The sequence below is a fragment of the Triticum aestivum genome, chromosome 3B, assembly GCF_018294505.1.
Source record: "Triticum aestivum cultivar Chinese Spring chromosome 3B, IWGSC CS RefSeq v2.1, whole genome shotgun sequence".
NCBI lineage: Eukaryota > Viridiplantae > Streptophyta > Magnoliopsida > Poales > Poaceae > Triticum > Triticum aestivum.
The window spans coordinates 20,666,734-20,689,091 of record NC_057801.1 but is presented as its reverse complement, the minus strand read 5'-3'; the positions used below and the strand labels follow the sequence as shown (position 1 = coordinate 20,689,091).

The 22,358-nt window shown below is 46.1% G+C and overlaps 1 protein-coding gene and 1 pseudogene across 1 annotated transcript; both read left to right on the top strand.

Moving 5' to 3' along the window:
• The first annotated feature begins 4,155 nt into the window (after positions 1–4,155).
• Positions 4,156–5,336, top strand: LOC123064426 (expansin-A24). Its single transcript, XM_044487912.1, has 3 exons — positions 4,156–4,315; positions 4,415–4,739; positions 4,834–5,336. The coding sequence occupies exons 1-3, from the start codon at positions 4,156–4,158 to the stop codon at positions 5,141–5,143; spliced, it is 795 nt and encodes a 264-aa protein (XP_044343847.1). The 3' UTR covers positions 5,144–5,336.
• A 1,907-nt stretch (positions 5,337–7,243) lies between these two features.
• On the top strand, positions 7,244–19,235 carry LOC123067181 (expansin-A24-like; annotated as a pseudogene).
• The last annotated feature ends 3,123 nt before the right edge of the window (positions 19,236–22,358 follow it).

Here is a 22,358-nt window from a genome sequence, read left to right as displayed (position 1 = left end):
TTCTAGTGAGCAATGTCTGTTGACCAATTAATTTACCAGGGCAAGTGATGGATTTGTAATATTTACACTTCATTGCGATCAAATGGAAGTTATGGTGCTTAATGTGTATGCTACTTATTGCACTAGTCTAATGTTCCATTCAATTTGTATATACTCATTTGTGTAATTTGTTAGGTGTATATAGATCCAATTAATTTTATTGATTTCATATTCTTCAAATTCAATTATATGAAGCATTTTGTAAACAGATTATGTCATTGTCTTGATATCTACATAGTGGTATGCCATTTGCATAGAAGAACATAAAAAATATCCATGTATAAACGAGAAATTATGTACTGCTACACAACATATACAGTTGTTTTGTTGAGAAATGAACTAAAGACTTGAGGAGAAAAACAAAAGAATCGCTTGTCTTGGATTATTTATTAATGTGGTTTGAATAATGCAAATTGTTGATGCAAAATTTTATTGTTCAAGTCCTTTCTGAACCTATTTTATAAGTTGAAGTTTTATAGAAGACCTTGTACCAATAAGTATTCTTTTTGTAATTCTAGCTCAACCCTCCTCCTCAATTCAAACGTAATTATCAGTTCTTATTACCAACCGATAGGTCTACAAGGTGGCTGCCACTATAATAACCTGATAGACCAGCCAACTCAACGTTCAATGATGCCCACGATGTCAAGAGCTCTGATTTCGACGACTAGACGCCGATGGCATGCAACTGGGGCGCCAGCTTGCACCCATTGGCGAGCTTCACTTGCATGATACTTTCCTTTAGACTAAAAAACACTGGTGGTCAAAAGCTTATGTACAACAGCGTTGTGCCAAGGTTGGAACTTTAGGCAAACATTTCCTAGAAACTCGTTGTTCAAATGAACAATGTGTGCAGACCAATTAATCTGTTAGTGCTAGAGATTGCTGATAATTGCATTGCGTAAAATGCAAATTGTGATGCTTAGTGGGACTGTACTTGTAGCACTGGTCCTATTTTATGTGACAATTTCTTGATACTCACTGTGTAATTCGTATGGTGTATGTAAGATCAAATTCATTCTGTTGTTTGAGTATTCTTAAAATTCAATTATGTGATACATTCAGCAAAAAAAAATGACACTGTGTTGGTATGTACATATAATACACAATTATACATAGAAGAACATCATTCCACTCCGAGCCCGGCTCAGACGTTGAGTCTGGGTCAGCCGGCCCACTCAACGTCTAGTACTTGCCTTTGAAGACCCTCTTCAAAGAGTATCATACTAACCTGATGGCCAACTCTTATTACCAGGATTTCTTATTACCAACCAATCGGGCTACAATCAAGATGCATGGTACGACTAAATAGCATGATGAGCTAGCCCACTCATCATCCAAAGAATAACAAACATCATGCAAAAACAACAAGAACCTCTATATGCAGAGTCATTGATGGGAGATATTTGAGATCATCAGTTGTTGTGCATGCGTAGATCATACCCTGGAATTCAATGCTGGACCTTGACCTCAACCTACACAAGGATCAGTGGCACTAGACGCTTCAAATGTGGTTCGTGAGCAGCCCTCAGTAAGTTCTCTCCTTATTCCAGAAGATGAGCGGAAAAAGTTTCAAGAGGTGAGAACAACATAGCAGTTATACTAGACTTCGATGAAACCAATTCCTTATAATCGGTTTGAGGAAGATAAATTCATCTTTTCTCATGTAACGTGCACCTAACCGAAACCTTATAATACTACACGTCTGCGGCGTCCGCGACTCTTAAGTTTACTCGGCCGCCCATCCTCAGAGTAACAATCCCCCATACCCCACCTCTCCAGCTTTTCCATTCCGCTGCCGCCCAACCCTCCCCCCCCCCCCCCCCGCCCGCGCGCCAAGTGCACACTCACCCACACCCCCATACACTCTGCCATCGTCCCGCCACCAAAATTGCCGGATCCCGCCAGCGTCGCTCTCGTGTTCTGATCAGAAGCATGGATCCACGTCTTCATGAGCCAACCTGAGTCTGTGGTTGCAGCGGAGCGTCCTCCTCCCGTGGCGACGCTTCCCTCTTCCCCCATCTCCCACTGACGCCACCACCGTAGAGGAAATGCTTAGCGTGCGGCAGTGGGCTTGGGGGCGTGGGTAGAGGAGATCACCGACCGTGAAACACACGAGAATATTTGGATTGGATCTTTCCAATTGGTGGTGCTGGCCACGTGTGAATATGACATAATATTGGTACGCCTCCATGGCGCCAACGCCCAACGCAACTTCGACAATGGCTTGCCGCAGTTGATTCTCGTCGACCCTCGGGTGGCCACCTTATGTGAGATGTGGGAAGATCGGGAGGCCTGCGGGCGCCTCGAGATGGAGCAAGCCTACGAGGCGTACATGGCGGAGCTCCGCCACCTATACCAGGAGCATGTCGAGCAGGAGCGCCGGTTGTATGAGCTATACAAGTCCGGGGCAGCGGCGGCCATCGATCTTTGCTCCAGTGATGGTGACGGAGACGGGATGGCGGTGGTGGTGGCGACGGAGTGGGGTTCGGCGGTGTTAGCGGAGCGGGCGAGGATGCCATGATTGAATCAAACCGAGAGAGGTTGTTGAATGAGAGCGCTGGTGAGTAGTTTTTTTTAGTTTTTATGCAAGCTAATTTCAATTTCTTTAAGTTATGTAACATAGTTTATGCAAGTAGTTGAATCGAGTTCGAATCAAGTATGGTGTAGTTGTTTGAATCAAATTTGCTCCGAATTTGTGTTCAGTTTTTTTAAGAAGTTCAGTTTAGGACTTCGGTTAGAAGCGATACCTTTTTAGAGGAGCAAATATACTTCACTAAAGGATACTCGTCCATTTGCTCCTCTGACTTACAGAGAATCGGTTAGTGATTCTGTTACGGGGTGTTTTGTAAGAGATTGGCATTTCCTCTTCCCCACTAATCTCCCTCTCGCTGATTTTAACTATGCCCATTTTTCCCTAATGATAGTCTTTTTTTAAAAAATAATCCCTAAGGATAGTTACCGAAGGAAGGATCTCTAACAAGTCTACTTTTTTGTGAGGGACAACTCTGTTGAGCTTTGTACATTAAATGGAATGTTGATAGGACAACTTACAATAACATGGAATACTAAGCCCAACAAGGCGGCCAACACTAAGTTCTAGAGCATACTTAGATAATCTATCTGAAACATGATTACTTATTCTCTCTTCATGCACAAACGTAAATTATCCCTCAGCTCGCTCTGTGATCTCCAATATAATAATCGCATGGGGGTACCTCCAGTTCTTTCCTGCACAACGCTGACTCTAAAGGGGAATCATTTTCAAACACTAATTAAGATTATTCTTAACGCTATGTAGCATCTCAAGCGAGCCGTGCCTTCCATCGGTTTTCTGAAATTCGTTTTCAGTTTTTAAAAATTTATGCATATAGTTTTTTCTTTCCTTTTTGTTTTTTCAAAATTTATGATATAATTTTAAAATTCATGGGAACTTTTTAATATCTAAAGAATTAAAATCTGAAAACATTTTTTGTAACACATGTGCATTTTAAATCTTGAGAATATCTCTCTAAATCTGTGCACAGTTTCTGAATTTACGAATATTTGAAACATTCTTGAACGTTGCCGGGTTTGGCATCCATTACGATCCACCGGACCTAGCGTCATGCTACTTCCCATGAACAACCCGATGAATGTTAAATTTATTGACGACCATACATTAAAATTGACGGATTCAAAGGATCTATGCATATGGATGTACCTTACTGACAACTAAAGATTTCTTCACGACCTAATCATCACACACCGTCGATCGATATGCGGCGCCGACGTTAAGGACCAGGTGTAGCACACGGTCACTCGTAGTATGATTCAAGGAATGTGTCTGCGCGTACATACATATATCTCTGGATTGGCCCTCAAGCCATTGCACGGCTGCACGGCCAGGCATATTTGCACGTTAGCTGTTCATCCACCAATCAGGGTGGCCATGCAACGTAAGAAACAATCAACCGCATGTGAAAACTATATAAACAAACGATCGTGAGATTATGAGCACCACACAACCATCAGCCACAAATCAATATAGGCCGTACTCATCAGCTTGCGCGCTCCAGTTTTCGGATCAGCTACATACCATAAGTTGTGAAGTTTCGAGGCCACACGGCCATAGATATGGCTCCAACTCAAGTTGTTGCAATGGTGCTGCTGGCGGTGGGCAGTGCACTGCTGTCTGCGGCTGCGGACACCGCAGCTGCGCCATCCCCGCAACCCTTCGTCTGGCAGAAGGCGCATGCGACATTCTATGGTGGCGCTGATGCCTCCGACACAATGGGTAATCATTCAAGTCACGCCCTATATCTATCGTGTGTGTGTGTGTCCACTTCATCTAGGTATTCTATCTATTACTTGTGATGTGTATTATATACTGCAGGTGGCGCATGCGGTTACGGCAATCTCTTCTCTGAAGGGTACGGGACACGAACAGCCGCTCTGAGCGCCGTGTTGTTTAATGATGGCGCCGCGTGCGGGCAGTGTTACAAGATTGCATGCGACCGCAAGCGTGCGGACCCGTTGTTTTGCAAGCCCGGTGTTACGGTCACCGTCACTGCCACAAACTTCTGTCCGCCCAACGCCGCCCTCCCCAATGACAATGGCGGATGGTGCAACACGCCAAGGCCGCACTTTGACATGGCCCAACCAGCCTGGGAGAAGATCGGTGTTTATAAAGGTGGCATCATCCCCGTCATGTACCAAAGGTATATATGCGCTTCTTACTCGTTCAGAAATTAGTCCAGAGTCACCAGAGCCATTTAACCTTTAGTTTTCTATGTCACTGCCATACACATGCAGAGTTCCGTGCGTGAAGCGGGGTGGTGTGAGGTTCAAAATCAATGGTCACGATTACTTCAATCTTGTGCTGGTGAGCAATGTTGCTGCGGCAGGATCGATCAAGTCCATGGATGTCAAGAGCTCTGATTCTGATGACTGGATGCCTATGGCACGCAATTGGGGCGCTAACTGGCACTCGTTGGTGAACCTGACCGGAAAGATGCTCTCCTTTAGACTAACAAACACTGATGGACACACTATTGTGTTCAACGATGTTGTGCCAAAGGGGTGGACCTTCGGGCAATCCTTTGTTAGCAAATTGCAATTCTAGCGAGCAATGTCTGCCGACCAATTAATTTATCAGGGCAAGTGATGGATTTGTAATAATTGGTTGCATAAAGTGCAAGTTATGGTGTTTAATGTGGGTGTGCTGCTTGTAGCACTGATCTAATTTTACAATTCAATTTGTTCATACTCATTGTGTAATTCATATGGTGTATATAACATCCAATTAATTCTATCAATTCTGTATCCTACTAATGCACTTATATGATGCATTTTGTAAGTTGATTATGTCATTCTGTTGTACTTTATGGTAAGCTGCTAGCATTCAAGCACAGAAATGTATCCATGTAGAAAACGGAAATTATGTATTCCTTCGGGACATGTATAGTTTTACTACAACTATTTCAAGAGGAAGGGATTTGAACGGAAGTGGTCAGGAGAAAGAAAGTGACTGCTTGTCTTTGATGGTTTAAAAGAAGTAAATTTTGAATATGGAATTGTATACCTCCGGCCAGGTCATTTTTAACCTATTTTCTTTTAATTTTATTTGAACCCGCATCTTCGAAGAGTATAATTTTGAAAGTACCAGTTCTTATTCGTATGCAAAAAAATGAAAAGAAAAGAAAATTCGGTTCTTATAACTAACCGACCACGCTAACTTCCTACTAGTTTTGAAATAGGCTCACACTCTGCTTTATAGATGAAGCACAAATCAAAGTATTCAGATAATCTCAAAATGATCGAACCGTTCAAGGAGAATCTCAAATTGATCGGAACAGTCATATTCGAAGAACAGGAGACGTTGGACAAAGCGATGGTTTTATTATCGGTGAGTCCCTCCCTGATATTCAAATAAGTTTGCTTTCACACCTCCATGGGGCTCAGTCCGTTTGTCCATCAACCGGCATCAACAAAACAGACGCACTACAGAATTCAGAATCAGCATCTAGCTAGTATGCTCATCTCATGTATGCAGAACATAGATCTGGCATGCACCATGCGCGTGTTCAATAATTGTCCATCTTAACATATGTGCCAATCGTGTCGAGGAATTGGCCAGATCATGCGTGGAAGCCGATGATCCTGCCATCGGCGCCGGCGTGGAGCGCGAATGGCACGCCGTCCTTTTTCCCTATGGCCCGTAGCTTGCTCTGTGATCTCCAGAGCTGACTCTAAAGCGGAATAATTTGCATACACTAATTAAGATTGTTCTTAACATTAAGTAGCATACAATTAAGCGAGCGGTGCCTTCCATCGGTTGTTTCAAATTCTTTTTTACTTTTTGAAAACTTATGCACATAATTTTTTAGTTCCTTTTTACATTTTAAAGTTTTTTGATTTTTTAAATAAAATCACGAACATTTTTTAATATCCAAGATTTAAAAATAAAAACCGAGACCATTTATAGTAATACGTGTATATTTTAAATCTTGAGAATGTCTCTTTAAATATGTGCATATTTTCTGAATTTACGGATATTTTACAAATTCTTGAACGTTGCCTGGTTTGGCATGCATTACGATCCACCAGACCTAACGCTCGTCATGCTACTTACCATGAATAAACCGACTAATATTTATTTTCTTGACGACCATACAGTAAACTGGACGGATTCAAAGGATCTATGCATGGATGTACCTTACTAACAACTCAATGTTTCTTCACGACCTAATCATCAGATACCGCCGCGGTGCAGACGTTAAGGATCAGGTGCAGCACACGATCACTCGTAGTATGATTCAAGGAATGTGTCTGCGCGTACGTACATATATATGTGGATTGGACCTGAAGGCATGGCACGGCTGCACGGCCAGGCTCATTTGCACGCTAGCTGCTCCATTCACCAATCAATCAGGGTGGCCTTGCGACGTGGGAATGAATCAACCGCATGTGAAGACTATATAAACAAACAATCGTGAGAATACGAGCATCACATCACAACACAACCATCAGCCAAAAATCAATATAGACCGTACTCTTCAACCTGTGCGCCCAACTCGAGTTGTAAAGTTTCGAGGGCTCCACCTCGAGTTGTTGTGGTGATGCTGCTGGCGGTCAGCAGTGTGCTGTTGTTTGTGGCCGCGGACACCACAACTGTGTCATTCCCATAACCCGCAACCGTTCGTCGGTTCACGCCTCCGACACAATGGCTAATTATTCAAGTCACACAACTACATCTATTTTGTGTGTGCATGCCCGCTTCGTCTTGTTTTTTGTCTATTAACACTTGTGATGTATATTATATAATGCAGGTGGTGCGTGCGGGTATGGCAACCTCTTCTCCGAAGGATACGGGCACGACGGCTCTGAGCACCGTGCTGTTCAATGATGGCACCGTGCGGGCAGTGCTACAAGATCGCATGCGATCGCAAGCGTGAGGACCCGTTGTTTTGCAAGCCATTGCATGACGGTCACGGCCATGAACTTCTGCCCGCCCAACTACGCTCTCCCCAATGATAACGGCGGCTGGTGCAACATGCCAAGGCCGCACTTTGACATGGCCAGGGACGAAGCCAGAAAAAATGGGCACCGGTGTCAACCACTGCCCACGCTAAGCCTTTAGCACAAATTATAGTGGTGCAACAACATTGATAATGGCCGAGAGTGATATAAAAAGCAACAATATGCAGGTGATATTATTATTACATCAAAAAAAATCATACTGAGTAGCGAGTATTGGCTGAGCAAAGCATAAAATAACACTTCTTTACATATTCCAGAAATAATAGGGAAAAGGATGACTTCGAACGTTTCATTTTTAGCTTTCTGGAAAGGATGAACAAAAGAACATATTAAATTCACAAAATAGTAAGAAACAAATAATGCAGAAAATAAGTATCGTTAAGGAAAAAAGTAAAGTGATACGAGACTCACATTTCATAATTCCCTTCTCGATCTTTCATCTTCTTAAATAGATCAATCACATCATCATTCGTTATTGTAGAAAATATGTCTTTCTCCACATAGCAAATCAAGCAATCACTCATGAACTCGTCACCCATTTTGTTCCGCAAAACACTCTTGACAATATTCATTGCTGAAAATCATCTCTCCACGGACGCTGCGGCAACTGGCAGAATTAGCACCAACTTGAGAAGTTGATACACCAAAGGAAAATCAAGATGCTTTTTAGTTTCCACCAACTCTTTAGCAAGATCGGCAATGCCATCCAAATTGGCAAATCTTTGGTCCGCTCGGACATTGTCTATGAAAATCAGAAGTTCATGACCAAGATCCATCAATTGTGTTGAATTGAAATCATCAGGATAAAACTCAGCTAGCTTCAATAAACTATCCAAGTTAAAAGCAGCGAAGGAGTTTTTTGGGTTGAAAGAAGCCATGTGAATAAGCAATGCAGAATTCACTTCATTGAATCTATCATCGAACTCTCGAAGTTGCCAATCAATAACAGAATTAAGGCACTCTATTTGGTAATGATGAAGATTTGTAATATTGGTTCTTTTTCTTGGCTTATGCCGATCGACATATTCATCATGCATGTTTAGCTTAGGAATGTCATGTTCTTCACAGAATAAATATACCTTCTCTAGAAGTGATTCCCATCCATCATCTCTTAGTTGTTGTAGATCATTCCGTGTTGACTTCACACATGACATGGCATTCAAGATATCTTGATCCTTTTGTTGCAATGCATGTGACAAAGTATTGGCACTCCCTAATATATGAAACATCATGTGCAAATAGAACACACAATCAAAGGTTCCAAAATATGATAGAAGGCCACGTGCTTCACTTTTCTTGGAATCCTTCTTGCCTTCTTTTCCTACATAATTCAGGACACTAACAATTGATGGGAACAACTGGATTAAGCTTGAGAGGGTTCTATAGTGAGAACCCCAACGGGTGTCTCCCGCCCTTTGAAGTGATTGATCTTGATTTAGCCCTGTGCCAGTACTAATTCGTCCACTACTTATGGATTTTTTTACATTTTCTCGATTACTCTCTCTGATCATGTCTTTTATTTTTCAAGAAGCTCCGACCACATTAAATAGAAGAGAGATCATATAAAAGAAATCCGCAATATCTTCATTCTTCTTTGAAATCGCCACTATAACCAATTGAAGTTGGTGATCAAAACAATGCACATAATATGTTGACCTATTCTCTTCCAGAATTTTGGCTTTCAGTCCATTGAACTCACCGCGCATGTTGCTTGCGCCGTCATAGCATTGCCCTCTAACTTGTTTGAAGCTTAATCCAATTTTACCAAGCAATTTTTCGAGAGCTGACTTGAGACACGTTGCAGATGTTTCGCTCACATGTACAACTCCAACTAAATGTTCCAGGATCAGTCCAAGCTTGTCAACATATCTCAAGACAACAGCCATATGTTCTTTATATGACACATCTGAAGCCTGATCAATCAATAAACTGAAAACGTCACCACCAATCTCTTCAAGAATAGAATCCAACGTTATCTGTGCAAAACAAGAGAGAGTGTCATTTTGAGTGCTCACAACAATATAAACAACATGAAATAAATATATAGTAGTGAATAGTGATGGTTGTTATTCACCTTGGCAAAATAACGCACGAGTTCTTTTTGAATATCTGGACACACCCATTTGCAATTTTGTGGAGCATTCTGAAGGAGTACCTTTCTTACATCCTCATTCTGATTTTCTAATGTTTGTACCAACTCTCGAAAATTCCCCTTATTTTTTGAATCCTCCGATTTATCATTGCCACGGAAAGCTAAACCTTGATGTAGCAAGTATCTAACCGATTCAATAGAAGTATTCAGCCGAATACGGTTTTGCTTCTTTGTGATATCGGTTTGCTTGTCGAGGGCAACCTTAATGGACTGATTTTGAATCATTAAAGCATCACATCTTTTAACAGCTACATTGTGAAAGCTATTAACTTCACCCTCATGAGTATCTAGTCTTTGTTTCTGATTCCAACAAGAGAAACCTTTAACAACAAATGCATCATTACCACCTTGGCCATCGATGCAATCTCTAAATAGATAGCAACACAAGCAAAATGCCTTATGCACCTTATCATTGTACTCTAGCCAATGATGGTCTTTAAACCATTTTGGATTAAATCTCCGTTCAGCTCCTGCGATGGTTTTCTGAGGATATTTAAAGCCTTCTTGTGGTCTGTAAGGTCCTCTATTTAAATAAATTCTTCTAATTTCATCTTGCTTCTGAGGATTCTTTGTGTACTGCCCGACTCTTTTTTGATCAGCTGGATCATGAGGAAGTGCATCTAAGTTAATTTCTGCCGGAGGCGGAGGAGTAGTACCAATATTTGATGCAAGATCTTGTCTTGGTCTAACTGGCCTTGAAGTCCCTGCCACGTTACTATCTGGCGCTGGTCGTTTCCCTTTCAACAAAAATTTATCCATATTCTCCTGGTCCTGGGCAAATCATAGAAAAGAAACTAAAAAATTACTTAGTCAATAGCCATCGTGAAATCAATGGACATGTAGAATTGTAGTCTTATAGACAGTCTAGAGAGTAGAGACCGAGAGGCGAGAGAGAAGGTGCAGATTACCTGGGATGGGAAGCCAACACTTGCAAATTAAAGATTATGCACCGGCGGACGGTCGGCCGATGTCAACATTCACCCGATGAAACGGCGTCGAGTTCGCCGTCGTTCGTCGACGATTCAGTGCGGTGGCTGCGGAATTAGGGATCGAAATGAGGAGACCAAGAGACGAGGGCGTCCGTCTGTTCGCGTACAGGTACAGGCGTACAGCAGCGGGTGGCGTATATCGATTAATTGATACATAGAGACGTGCGTAAGCATTGGGCCTGGCCTTGTATCGTTGTTTGCTACCGCAGGTTGTTGATATTTTTAGTACTTAATGGATTTTATGGGCTAAGGCTTTAGAGATTAGCTGGTCTGCTGCTGGGCTGGGGTCAATGGAATTTTTGGGCTGGGGTCATACGCACATTTTGTTAATACTTATTAGCTGAAAAGCCAGAAGGCACTGGTGTCAATTGACACCGGTGAATACATGGGAGCTCCGTCCCTGGACATGGCCCAACCAGCCTGGGGGAAGATCGGTGTTTACAAAGGTGGCATCATCCCTGTCATGTACCAAAGGTATATATGCACTTCGGGCGACAGGGCGGGCGCCCGTGCGTGCGACCGCGACGGTGTCGTCCTTAGCCGACGGTGATCGCCGGCGCGTCGACGGCCGGTTTTGGGCCCTGGCTGGTTCCGATGAGGACAATGCGGACGACGATGGGGACGAGATCCCGGTGGTTTCTCCTCCGTCTCCGACGCCGTCAGATCTCATTTGTGATTTTTTTTTTCATTCAGGTTACAATGAGGATGAAGTTGCAACGACGATTGACCGAGTTCTGCCTTCGGACGATCCGGCACGAATCGGGCTTCACGCGGGCGAAAAAATAGAGATGATTTGACGAGTTGTTCATCGGCGAACGGCGGCGACGGCGCTCAGACCTTAGAAGGGTCCCCTGCCCAAGGTGAGTCTTCCAAATCTTACGCTTTTCGACATGATTAGGCCGGAGTCGTGGATTACTGTTCAGAAAAGGAAGAGTGCGAGGCGAATGGGCGGTCGTCCGGCGCCGGCGGCGGCCATGACGTCCGTGCCTCCGATCGGGATATCTGAGATGCGCTCGCTGCGTTTGAACTGCTTGTTGGGCTACGTTGGGCCGGCTCGGGGGGAGTCGTGGCCGAGAGGGGATGGGCCAGGGTCAGATGGGTATATGGCCCAGGCTGTACCGGGTCCTAGTCCTCCTCGTAGCGAAACCTCTCCATGCACGTTCGAGATTGATCGCTCCACCGCTCGGGAACCGACGTTTGTTGCTGCTAGGGTTCCTAGGCGAGGGACTCCTGGTTTCCCGTCGTGTGGATTGGGTCGGGCGAGAAGGATCCGGCCGCTCGCGTCTATGGCTGACCGCGGGACTGCGGCGCCGCCCGCCAAAAAACTGGCCGCTGCTGCTGCTGGTCAGGGCGGGGCTGTGCTGCCGCCTGGCAGGGCTGCACAGCCGCCGGCTGTGGGTGCTGTGCCGCTGGGCAACCCAGGGCGTGGCGGCAGCAAGTTGGGCGTGCGGACGCCGGGGCATCTACCCATGAAAACGCCTGCTGGTAGGGGCGGGTTGAGGCCTCCGGCGCCGAGTGCGGTACCAGTTGCTCAGATGGCTGCGGGTCATAGTGGACCTCGGCCCCCTACGCCGGCCGGTGTGGCTGTTGCTGGCCGGGGCGGGGTTCCTCCTGGGAGTGCGCCGGCTGCTACGGGCGGTCAACCTCGGGCGCCTCCGCCTCACTTTGTTGCGAGGCCACAGAACCGGTCGGGACCGGCGCAGAATAATCAGAATTCTAGCGCCAATGAGTCGCATGCTCCGCCCAGAGGCCAGTGGGGAGATGATGGGTATGATGCGTACGGAGATGGACAACATCGTGGTTCCTCTTCCACGGGAGGAGGCCGTGGTTACGCCTGGCAGAGTGACGGGTCTACGGAGAGACCGTTCCTCGGTCCTCCCGGTGGATTTGTCGAAGGAGCTACAGGTCCGGACAACCGCCAGAGAGGGGGCTACCGCGGACATCGTGGGGGTCGGGGTGCCCGTGGGAGGTATCGCCGACAACAACCGCCCCCGGCTGTTGGTGACCACGAGGCGGCGGAGACTGATCACGCTCAGTCTACAGACCTCACTACTCAGGCGATGGAGGTGGTGACGGCCCTGGCTAGTGTGGAGGTACCTGCATCCGGGTCGGTGGCTGAGGTTTCTGACAGGTCTGATTCTGAGAGGGCGGCCAAATGGGCGCGCAAGAAAGAAAGGATGCTTTGCTACCATTGTGGTGAGAAGGGCCACTTTATTGCTGAGTGTGTGGCGGAGCTATGTAAGTCGTGCGGCAAGCCAGCACATACATCTGGGGATTGCCCATTTTTGCGTGATCAGGCTCCGGCTCTGACAATGTATGGAGTATATTATGCGGAGCTGATGTTCTTTGAGTCCCCGGCAGCGAGAGAGATTCCGGAGGAGACACAGAGCATGACCACCGGGATTGTGAAAGCGACCCAGGGTGAGGTGACTGAGGCTCAGATTGTGCGGAGGCTTCAGGAACTGGCACCGGGTGAGTTCCAGTGGGAGTTGGTTGCTCTCGAGGACAATGTCTTTAGGGTGGATTTCCCCTCTGTGGCTCCTGAGCTTCTAGCCTAAGGGCAAACCACTTACACAGGTCTGGTTGAGGTTTTCGGGAGCCCCGTCCAAACCGTTGCAGGATGTTCATGTTGCGGCCAGCATTGGTATTATGGTTGGGAAGACGGAAAGAGTAGATATGGCTTTTACTAGAGCTCATGGAGTAGCCCGGCTTCTAGTGAGTGTTCTAGATATTGAGTTTGTACCGGATAAGGTCAACTGGACTTATAGGGGAGAGATTTTCCCAATCGAGATTGGGTTTGAGGACACTGATCTGTTTGCTGAGGCCATTAATGAGAATGACGTGGATATGCACGAGGGTGACGACAGTGCGGGTGATAGGGGGGCACCGACTGACGAGTCTTCGAGGAAGGGGACTAACGGTTCTGGCCCCAGTGCTCAGTTGCCCGGGGTTGGGTCCGGGGTTGAGCCGGCACCTTCACCATCGGTGCCTATGACTTCGCTGAGGTTTGGTTCCTTCGAGCCAGCCTCAGCCCCTCCCAGACTTTGGTGCGACAGGGTGGATTCTGATGATGTCTTCGAGCATACGCTCCCTCTGTTGGAGTTCGAGGGAGCTGGCGGGTCTTTGCATGGACCTATGGTGATGGCGACATCGTCGAGGACTTTGGTCCGAGCTGGGGACGTTGAGCCCATGGTGGCTTCTCCTCCCCCTGTCTCACCTGTGGTCGTGGTTCCGGAGCTGATGTCTACGACCGAGTTCGGGCTTGGGGGAGGGGAGTCGGGGCAGGTGGCCTCGACAACTCCCATCTCTCTTCCGTTGCCGGTGATCCAGGTCTTGGAGGCGTCGGCGGGTGCTGCGACAGGTGGTCCGAGGCAGGTGGCCTCGGCTATGTCGTCCCCGGTGGCGGCGACAGCGCCCGCGACCTTTGTGGCGCTGGGGGGGAGAGGGTTCGGGGCAGGTGGCCCTGAATCCTCCTTCTTCTGCGGCGGTCAGGAGGACCATCTCGCCAAAGATGCTGGCGCACCACTCGGCGCCGTGGGTTGGGACAGGAGGAGGGAGCGGGCAGGAGGCCCCAGCTGTTCCGTCTCTTGTCCTACCCGTGGGGCACTTGTCCGAGGGGCTTGGGAGCCCGCAGCCGCCTCCTCTGTTTACTAGAGAGGAGGTTGTGGCCTTTGGCGGGATCCCGGACCCGGTCTCGACGGGGAGACGGATGAGTGCTCGCGTTCAGGAGCTTCCGGAGGTGGATGATATGCAGCAGCGGTGCGCTATGAGGGTGGCCAAGCTTCACGATGCTGCGATATCTTCTAGTATGTCCATCAACATATCTAATTCTTTATTGCATTTTTCTTTTGAGGAGATTATTAATAATGCAAACCAATTAGGAGTTACACTAGGTGTTACTGATAGTGAGATCTCCAGTTCGGTGAATGATATGTTAGATTTGGAGGCGGAGCGTGCCTTAGAGACTATTCGTAATCTTGCAGCGGTTAAACCCATGAACGATGAGGAGATTGATGCGTTAGGGGTTAGAGTGCTAGATAATCTGTGTGCGGATCTAGCACCTTCTAATCATGAGTCTGAGGACAATGATGTGCCCCTAGATGTTGCAGCTGCTAGTTCCGTTGAGCCCGGTTATGAGGATCGGGTGACAGAGCCCACTAAGCCAAAGCGTAAGTGGAAACGGAAGATTTATCCCAATTCTGCAGTGCGTAGGAGTGCTAGGATTCGGACTTCTAAAAAATTCCATGACGAAATGTGAAAGGAATCTTTTGGAATAGCAGAGGTCTAAAAGACTTGGCTAAAAGAAGGTTTCTTCCTGGGGCCTCTGGAACATCGGTTAGATTTTATTGCTCTATCGGAAACTGGTAGAGATAATTTTGCGCCGCAGTTTCTTTCCTCTCTTGCGGGTGGTATTGATTTCGATTGGCATTGCCTCCCTCCACGAGGAAGATCGGAAGGTATCTTACTGGGTGTGAGATGTGATTCCCTTGAACTCCGGAGTGTAGTAATGGGCGACTTTGCGGTAAAGTTTCGAGTTAGGTTAAAGTTGATGGGTTCAACTGGGCTTTGGTGGCGGTTTATGGTGCCGCACAGCCCGAGCTTAAACCGGAGTTTCTGGCGGACCTTGTTCGAATCTGTAGTTCCGAGCAGCTTCCGATTTTGGTCGGGGGTGATTTCAATATCATTAGGAGGAGAGAGGAAAAAATAATGATAACTTTGACGGCAGGTGGTCGTTTATGTTCAATACCATTATTGAAAGCTTGGATCTGAGGGAGATAGAGCTTTCTGGTAGAAAGTTTACCTGGGCCAATGCTCTGCCAAATCCGACATATGAAAAGCTTGATCGAGTTCTCGCGACCGTGGAGTGGGAACAGAAGTTCCCTCTTGTTACGGTACAAGCTCTCACGTGGGGAGTTTCCGATCACACACCTTTGTTCGTCGACTCAGGGGAGCCGAACCATATGGAAAACAAAAACACCTTCTCATTCGAGATGGCTTGGTTCGAACGCGAGGGGTTCTTGGACCTCATAGCCAGGGAATGGGCTAAGGGTGTAGGAGGTAGGACGGCGGTCGAGCGTTGGCAAAATAAGATTAGGCATTTGAGAAGTTTCTTACGAGGTTGGGCTAAGCACCTCAGTGGGGTGTATAAGATCGAGAAGGATAGGCTCCTTTCTCATGTACAGGCCCTGGACATAAAAGCCGAATCCGCGATTTTGCTGCCTTCTGAGCTCCAGGTTAAAAATGAGGCGGAGAAGAGGTTGAAAGAACTTCTCCACGAAGAAGAATTGAAGTGGGCTTTGCGAGATAAGGTCCGCAAAGTGGTCCAAGGCGACGCGAATACTCAATTCTTTCACCTCATTGCTAATGGTAAGCACAGAAAGAAGCGGATCTTTCAGCTTGAACAGGATGAGGGTACTATTTTAGGTCAGGATAATCTCAAAACCTAGATTACCGATTATTATAGACAGTTATTTGGACCTCCGGAGGATAATTGTGTGTCCCTCGATGAGTCCAGGACTGAGGATATGCCTCAATTGTCTGATGCCGATAATGATATCCTGGTTGCCCCGTTCACAGAAAAGGAGGTGTTTGATGCTATTGCACTAATGAAAAATAATAAGGCTCCCGGACCGGATGGGTTCTCGGTCGAGTTCTATAAAAAGTGCTGGCACATTATTAAGGGGGATTTACTACCTATGTTTCATGATCTATTCTCTGGACAACTTCAATTATTTCACTTGAATTTTGGAACTATCACATTGCTCCCTAAGAAAATGGATGCTGTGAGAATTGAGCAGTTCAGACCGATCTGCCTCCTCAATGTTAGTTTCAAAATCTTCACCAAGGTCGGGACCAATAGACTCACACAGATTGCGCATTCTGTGGTGCAACAATCCCAAACTGCTTTCATGCCGGACAGGAACATCCTTGAAGGGGTGGTCGTTCTTCATGAAATGCTCCATGAAATCCACTCCAAAAAATTAGATGGAGTAATTTTTAACGTGGATTTCGAAAAAGCGTACGATAAGGTCAAGTGGCCATTCCTCCAACAGGCATTGCGTATGAAAGGTTTTGATGAAGCCTGGCGCCGACAGGTCGAATCCTTTACGCAAAAAGGGAGTGTGGGAATTAAAGTGAATGACGATATAGGTCATTTCTTCCAGACACATAAAGGCCTCAGACAAGGAGATCCGATGTCCCCTATCCTGTTTAACATTGTGGTGGATATGTTAGCAATTTTAGGAAGGGCTAAGGAGAATGGTCAAGTGGGTGGTTTGGTACCTCATCTTGTTGATGGAGGTGTATCCATCCTTCAATACGCTGATGATACCATCATCTTTATGGAGCATGATTTGGCCAATGCGAGAAATATGAAGCTGGTGTTATGCCTTTTTGAACAATTGACCGGGTTAAAGATTAACTTTCATAAGAGCGAGTTGTTCTGCTTTGGTAGAGCCAAAGACGAACAGGAGTCTTATAGGCAATTGTTTGGGTGCGAGTTGGGGAGTTTACCTTTCGCATACCTTGGTATTCCGATACACCATCGTAGGCTGACAAACAGAGAATGGAAGTGCATCGAGGATCGATTTGAGAAGAAATTGAGCTGCTGGAAGGGTAAGCTCATGTCATACGGAGGCCGTTTGATCTTGATTAATTCGGTGCTCACGAGTATGCCTATGTTCCTCTTATCGTTCTTTGAGGTCCCAGTTGGTGTTAGGAAAAGACTGGACTTCTATCGGTCGCGCTTCTTTTGGCAGGGTGATGAACTTAAAAGAAAATACCGGCTTGCTAAATGGGACATCATCTGTCGACCGAAAGACCAAGGGGGTCTTGGTATTGAAAATCTTGAAGTTAAGAACAGATGCCTTCTTAGTAAGTGGTTGTGGAAGCTTTCTTCCGGGACTGAGGCCATATGGGCGCAGATCCTCTGCGGCAAGTACATCCAGACTAAAATATTGTCCTAGGTCACAGTCAGGCCGACTGATTCGCCTTTCTGGAAAGAACTAATGAAAGTCAAACAATCAATGTTCAATAGGACGAGGTTTGTTATTGGAAACAGTGCAAGTACACGTTTCTGGGAGGATACTTGGCTTGGCGACTCACCTTTGGCAATTCAATATCCGTCTTTATATCGGATTGCTCAGCGTCGTGAGGTGTTCGTGGGAACAATATTTCACTCTATCCCCCTTAATATTCACTTTAGACGGACGCTAGCGGGCAATCGTTGGGAAGAATGGCTCCATCTAGTTAGGAGACTGATGGAGGTTCAACTTTCTCACCAACCTGATGAATTACGCTGGAAGTTGACTAGATCAGGAGTATTTTCAGTTAAATCAATGTATATTGATATTATTAATTCGAACTCCATTCCAACTTCCAAGTATGTCTGGGCTGTCAAAGTCCCTTCAAAAATTAAAGTGTTTATGTGGTTTGTCCATAAACAAGTTATTTTAACAAAGGACAACTTGATAAAGCGTAATTGGACAGGACCTACTAGGTGTAGTTTCTGTGATCGGGATGAGACGATCAAGCATCTATTCTTTGATTGCCCGTTAGCCAAAGTTCTTTGGCGGACGGTCCATATTGCTTTCAATATTACTCCACCGAATTCTGTCAACGCATTATTTGGGACATGGCTTAATGGGGTTGAGCCTGACTTAGCACGACATATTCGGGTTGGATTTTGCGCGATGTTGTGGACTATCTGAAATTGCAGAAATGATTTGGTTTTTAACAGAACATCACGGATTCATTTTTTGCAGGTTATTTTCCGAGCTACAGAAGTCATCCGTTCGTGGTCGCTACTCACTCCAATGGAGGCCAGGGAGCATTTGGTTACTGGATCCATCCGTTGGGAGATGATAGCTCGGGATATCTTCAACCGGTTTGGATGGCGGTCATGTAATAGGATAGGCAATTAGTTTACCTATCGTTTTTAGCCAGCCGGTTGTGGCGTCTTTTCCTGGCTAGTTTGTGTATCTAGCCTTTTAGGCTCTGTGTGAGCCGTCTTTTTCTTTTTTCAGATGGAGACTTTGGAACCTTGTTGGCACTTTTTGTTATTTGGTTAATAAGATGGCCGTATGCATCATTCTGATGCAGAGGCCGGGGAGCCCCCCCTTTTCGGAAAAATAAATAAAAATATGCACTTCTTACTCATTCAGAAATTAGGTCACTGGAGCCATGTAACTTCAACTTTTTCTATGCCACTGCTATACACATGCAGGGTTTCGTGCGTGAAGCGGGGCGGCATGAGGTTCAAAATCAATGGTCACGATTACTTCAATCTTTTGCTTATGAGCAATGTTGATGCAGCAGGCTCGATCAAGTCCATGGATGCCAAGAGCAATGATTCTGAAGACTGAATGTCTATGGCATGAAATTGGGGTGCTAACTGGCACTCGCTGGCGAATCTCAGAGGAAAGATGCTCTCCTTCGGACTAACCAACACTGATGGGCACACGCTTGTGTTCAACGACATTGTGCCAAAGGGTTGGACCTTTGGGCAATCATTTGTTAGCAAATTGCAATTCTAGCAAGCAATGTCTGCCGACCAATTATTTTACCAGGGCAAGTGACTGATTTGTAATAATTAGTTGCATAAAGTGCAAGTTATGGTGCTTAATGTGTGTGTGCTGCTTGTAGCACTGATCTAATTTTACAATTCAGTTTGTTCAAACTCAATGTGTAATCTGTACGGTGTATAAAATAACCAGTTAATTCTATCATTGAGTATTCTACAAATTCACTTATATAATGCATTCTGTAAATAGATTATGTCATTCTGAAAACGGAAATCATGTATTCCTTTTGAACATGTATAGTTTTACTAGTACCACTATTTTACGAGGAAGAGACTTGAACAGAAGTGGTCAGGAGAAAGAAAGTGGTCGCTTGTCTTTGATAGTTTAACATGAGCAAAATTTGAACATGCAAAGTATATATATACAATTCCTCTTGCCAGGCCCTTTTTCAGCCTATTTTCTTTAGTTTTAGTTCGGGCCTCCTCTTCGAAGAGAAGAACTTTGTAAGTATCATAGTCATATGCAAAAAAAAAACCAAAAAATAGAAAAGAAAATTCAGTTTTTATTACTGGCCGATCAAGCTAAGTGCCTACTAGTCTTGAAATAGGGTCACACTTTGCTTTATAGATGAAGCACAAACCAAAGTATTTGGAGAATCTCAAAATGATCAAACCTTTCCAAGAGAATCTCAAATTAATCGGAACAGTCGTATTCAGAGAATCATGAAACCTTGGTCCAAGCAATGGTTTTATTATCATAGAGTCCCTCCTCGATATGCAAATAAGTTTGCTTTCACACCTTCATGGGGAGATTGTGTCGCAAATAGTTGTCTATAAGAATGAAGAACTCAGTCTGTCTGTCCATCAACAAAACAGACGCACTACAGGATTCAGAATCAGCACCTAGCTAGCATGCTCATCTCATGTACGTGAAACATAGATCTGGCATGCATGCGCGTGTTCATTAATTGTCCATCTTCACATACGTGCCAATCGCGTCGAGGAATTGGCCGGATCGCGCGTGGAAGCCGATGATCTTGCCACCGGGGCCGGCGTGGAGCGCAAACGGCACGCCGTCCTCCTTACCGTACGGCCCGTAACTGCGAAGGTTGCTGGCGAACGTCAGCGATCTTACGACGACAAAGCCATTGAATTCACCGTAGTGGCCATGGACGCTCGTCAGGTACTCATCCTGCTGCAGACTGAACTGCACGTTCAAAAATAAAAAAAGCAGGTTCAAGTAACAGAGAGACCGACACTAGTCTGCAGATCGTGGAAATCGACGGCGACGGGATACCTACCGGGGAGGTCTTGCCGCCTTCGCCACCCCACCTGTCGGCCCACTCCTCCTTGCCCTTCCGCTCCTACCTGACAGAAATGGCGTCCACGGCGTTTCCGTGCCGGACGATGACCTCGACGATTCGGCTGACGTCCGACATGCTCGTCTCCCTGACGTTGCCACCGATGCCGCCGCAAGGTCCCATCCTCACCAACGATCCCTGCATGTATGCGCACCTTCAGCAAATCTATATAAAAATAAAAATCAACGTGGCAACGTTTGTGATGCGTGTCTTACCATTGAGCCCTTGCCACTACCGGGGATCTTCTTCTTCCCGACATCATCACCGGTGATGGTGACGGTGACGCTCGTCCGTGATGACGGCAGAACCTTGGGCAAAACAAGCTCGTAGCTGCAGTCACCCGAGGGGGCTTGCTGGAGGAGCACGGCCGGCTGCTCCACGGCGGCTGATGATCCGACACACGTCTTTTGGTGGTCCGCCTTCTCGTGGTAGAGCATCTTGGCGGCGGCGCAGCCGTGTGGGCAGGCGACACGGACGGATTGCAGGACGCGCTCCAGGGCCAAGCAGCGGCCGTAGCTCGTCGGGATGAAGCAGCGGGTGAAGCCCGAGTTGACGAAGCACGAAACGCCCGAGTTGACGATTCACGTTAAAGACATCATTTCCACATTCAAGATTTAGTATGAAAAGGCCCCCAACAATGGGTGCAAATCCATAAAACATATCCTTACAATAAAGTGAACAACCATTGTTCTCAGACTTGTACGAATACTCATCGTGTACCAAACATGATCCGGAGATAATGTTTCTACATAACAGTGGAACAAAATAACAGTTACTTAGTTTTAAGATAAATCCTGAAGGGAGACGTAGAGGCATAATGCCGACGGCTTGAGCGGCGATCCCAGCGCCGTTTCCGACGCGCATCACGACTTCATTCTTTGCAAGGTTGCGCACCTTCTGAAGCCCCTGTATCGAGTTGCAAATGTGAGCAACCGATCCGGTATCAAATACCCAAGACTTAGAATTTTCGCTAGCAAGCAAAACGTCAATGACATTAACTTGTATAACAATTATACCTTTTCCGGTTTTCCCGGTCTTCTTATCTTCCAGATACTTCTTGCAGTTTCTCTTCCAGTGTCCTGTGCCCTTGCAGTAGAAGCACTCAATTTCATTCTTGGCTCCGCCCTTAGAGTTGCTTTGGGAGCCGGTCTTACCGGTGCCCTTGCCCTTCTTTGGCTTGCCTTTCTTCTTTTTGAAACTGGCGGTTTTATTCACAAGCAACACTTGCTTGCGATTTTTCCGCAGTCCTCCTTCTGTAGTTTTCAGCATGGCGAGCACCTCTTCCGGTGTCTTCTCCATCCCTGTCATGTTGTAGTTCATGACAAAACCGTCGTAAGACGGGGGGAGTGAAGAAAGCAACATGTCCATCATATGGCCAGGTGGAAGTGGAAATTCCAGGGTTTTAAGCCTTTCAGCATAGCCAATCATTTTGACCACGTGTTCGCCAACTGAACTACCCTCAGCCATCTTGCAATCCATCAAAGCCTTCATGGTATCATATCGTTCAGACTTTGCGGTTTCCCTGTACAGAGCATCCAATTCCCGGATCATACCAAGGGGTTTATGGAATTCAAAACGTTTTTAAAGCTCTGGACTCATGCAAGCTAGCATGAGGCACTGCACTAAGTTGTGATCATCATCCTTGGTGGCCCAGACATTTTGTACATCTTTCGGGGCCTCTGCCGCGGGTTTAGCTGGAAGATCATACTCTAGCACATACAACTTCTTAGCGCTCCTGAGGACAATTCTCAGGTTGCGGACCCAGTCCGCATAGT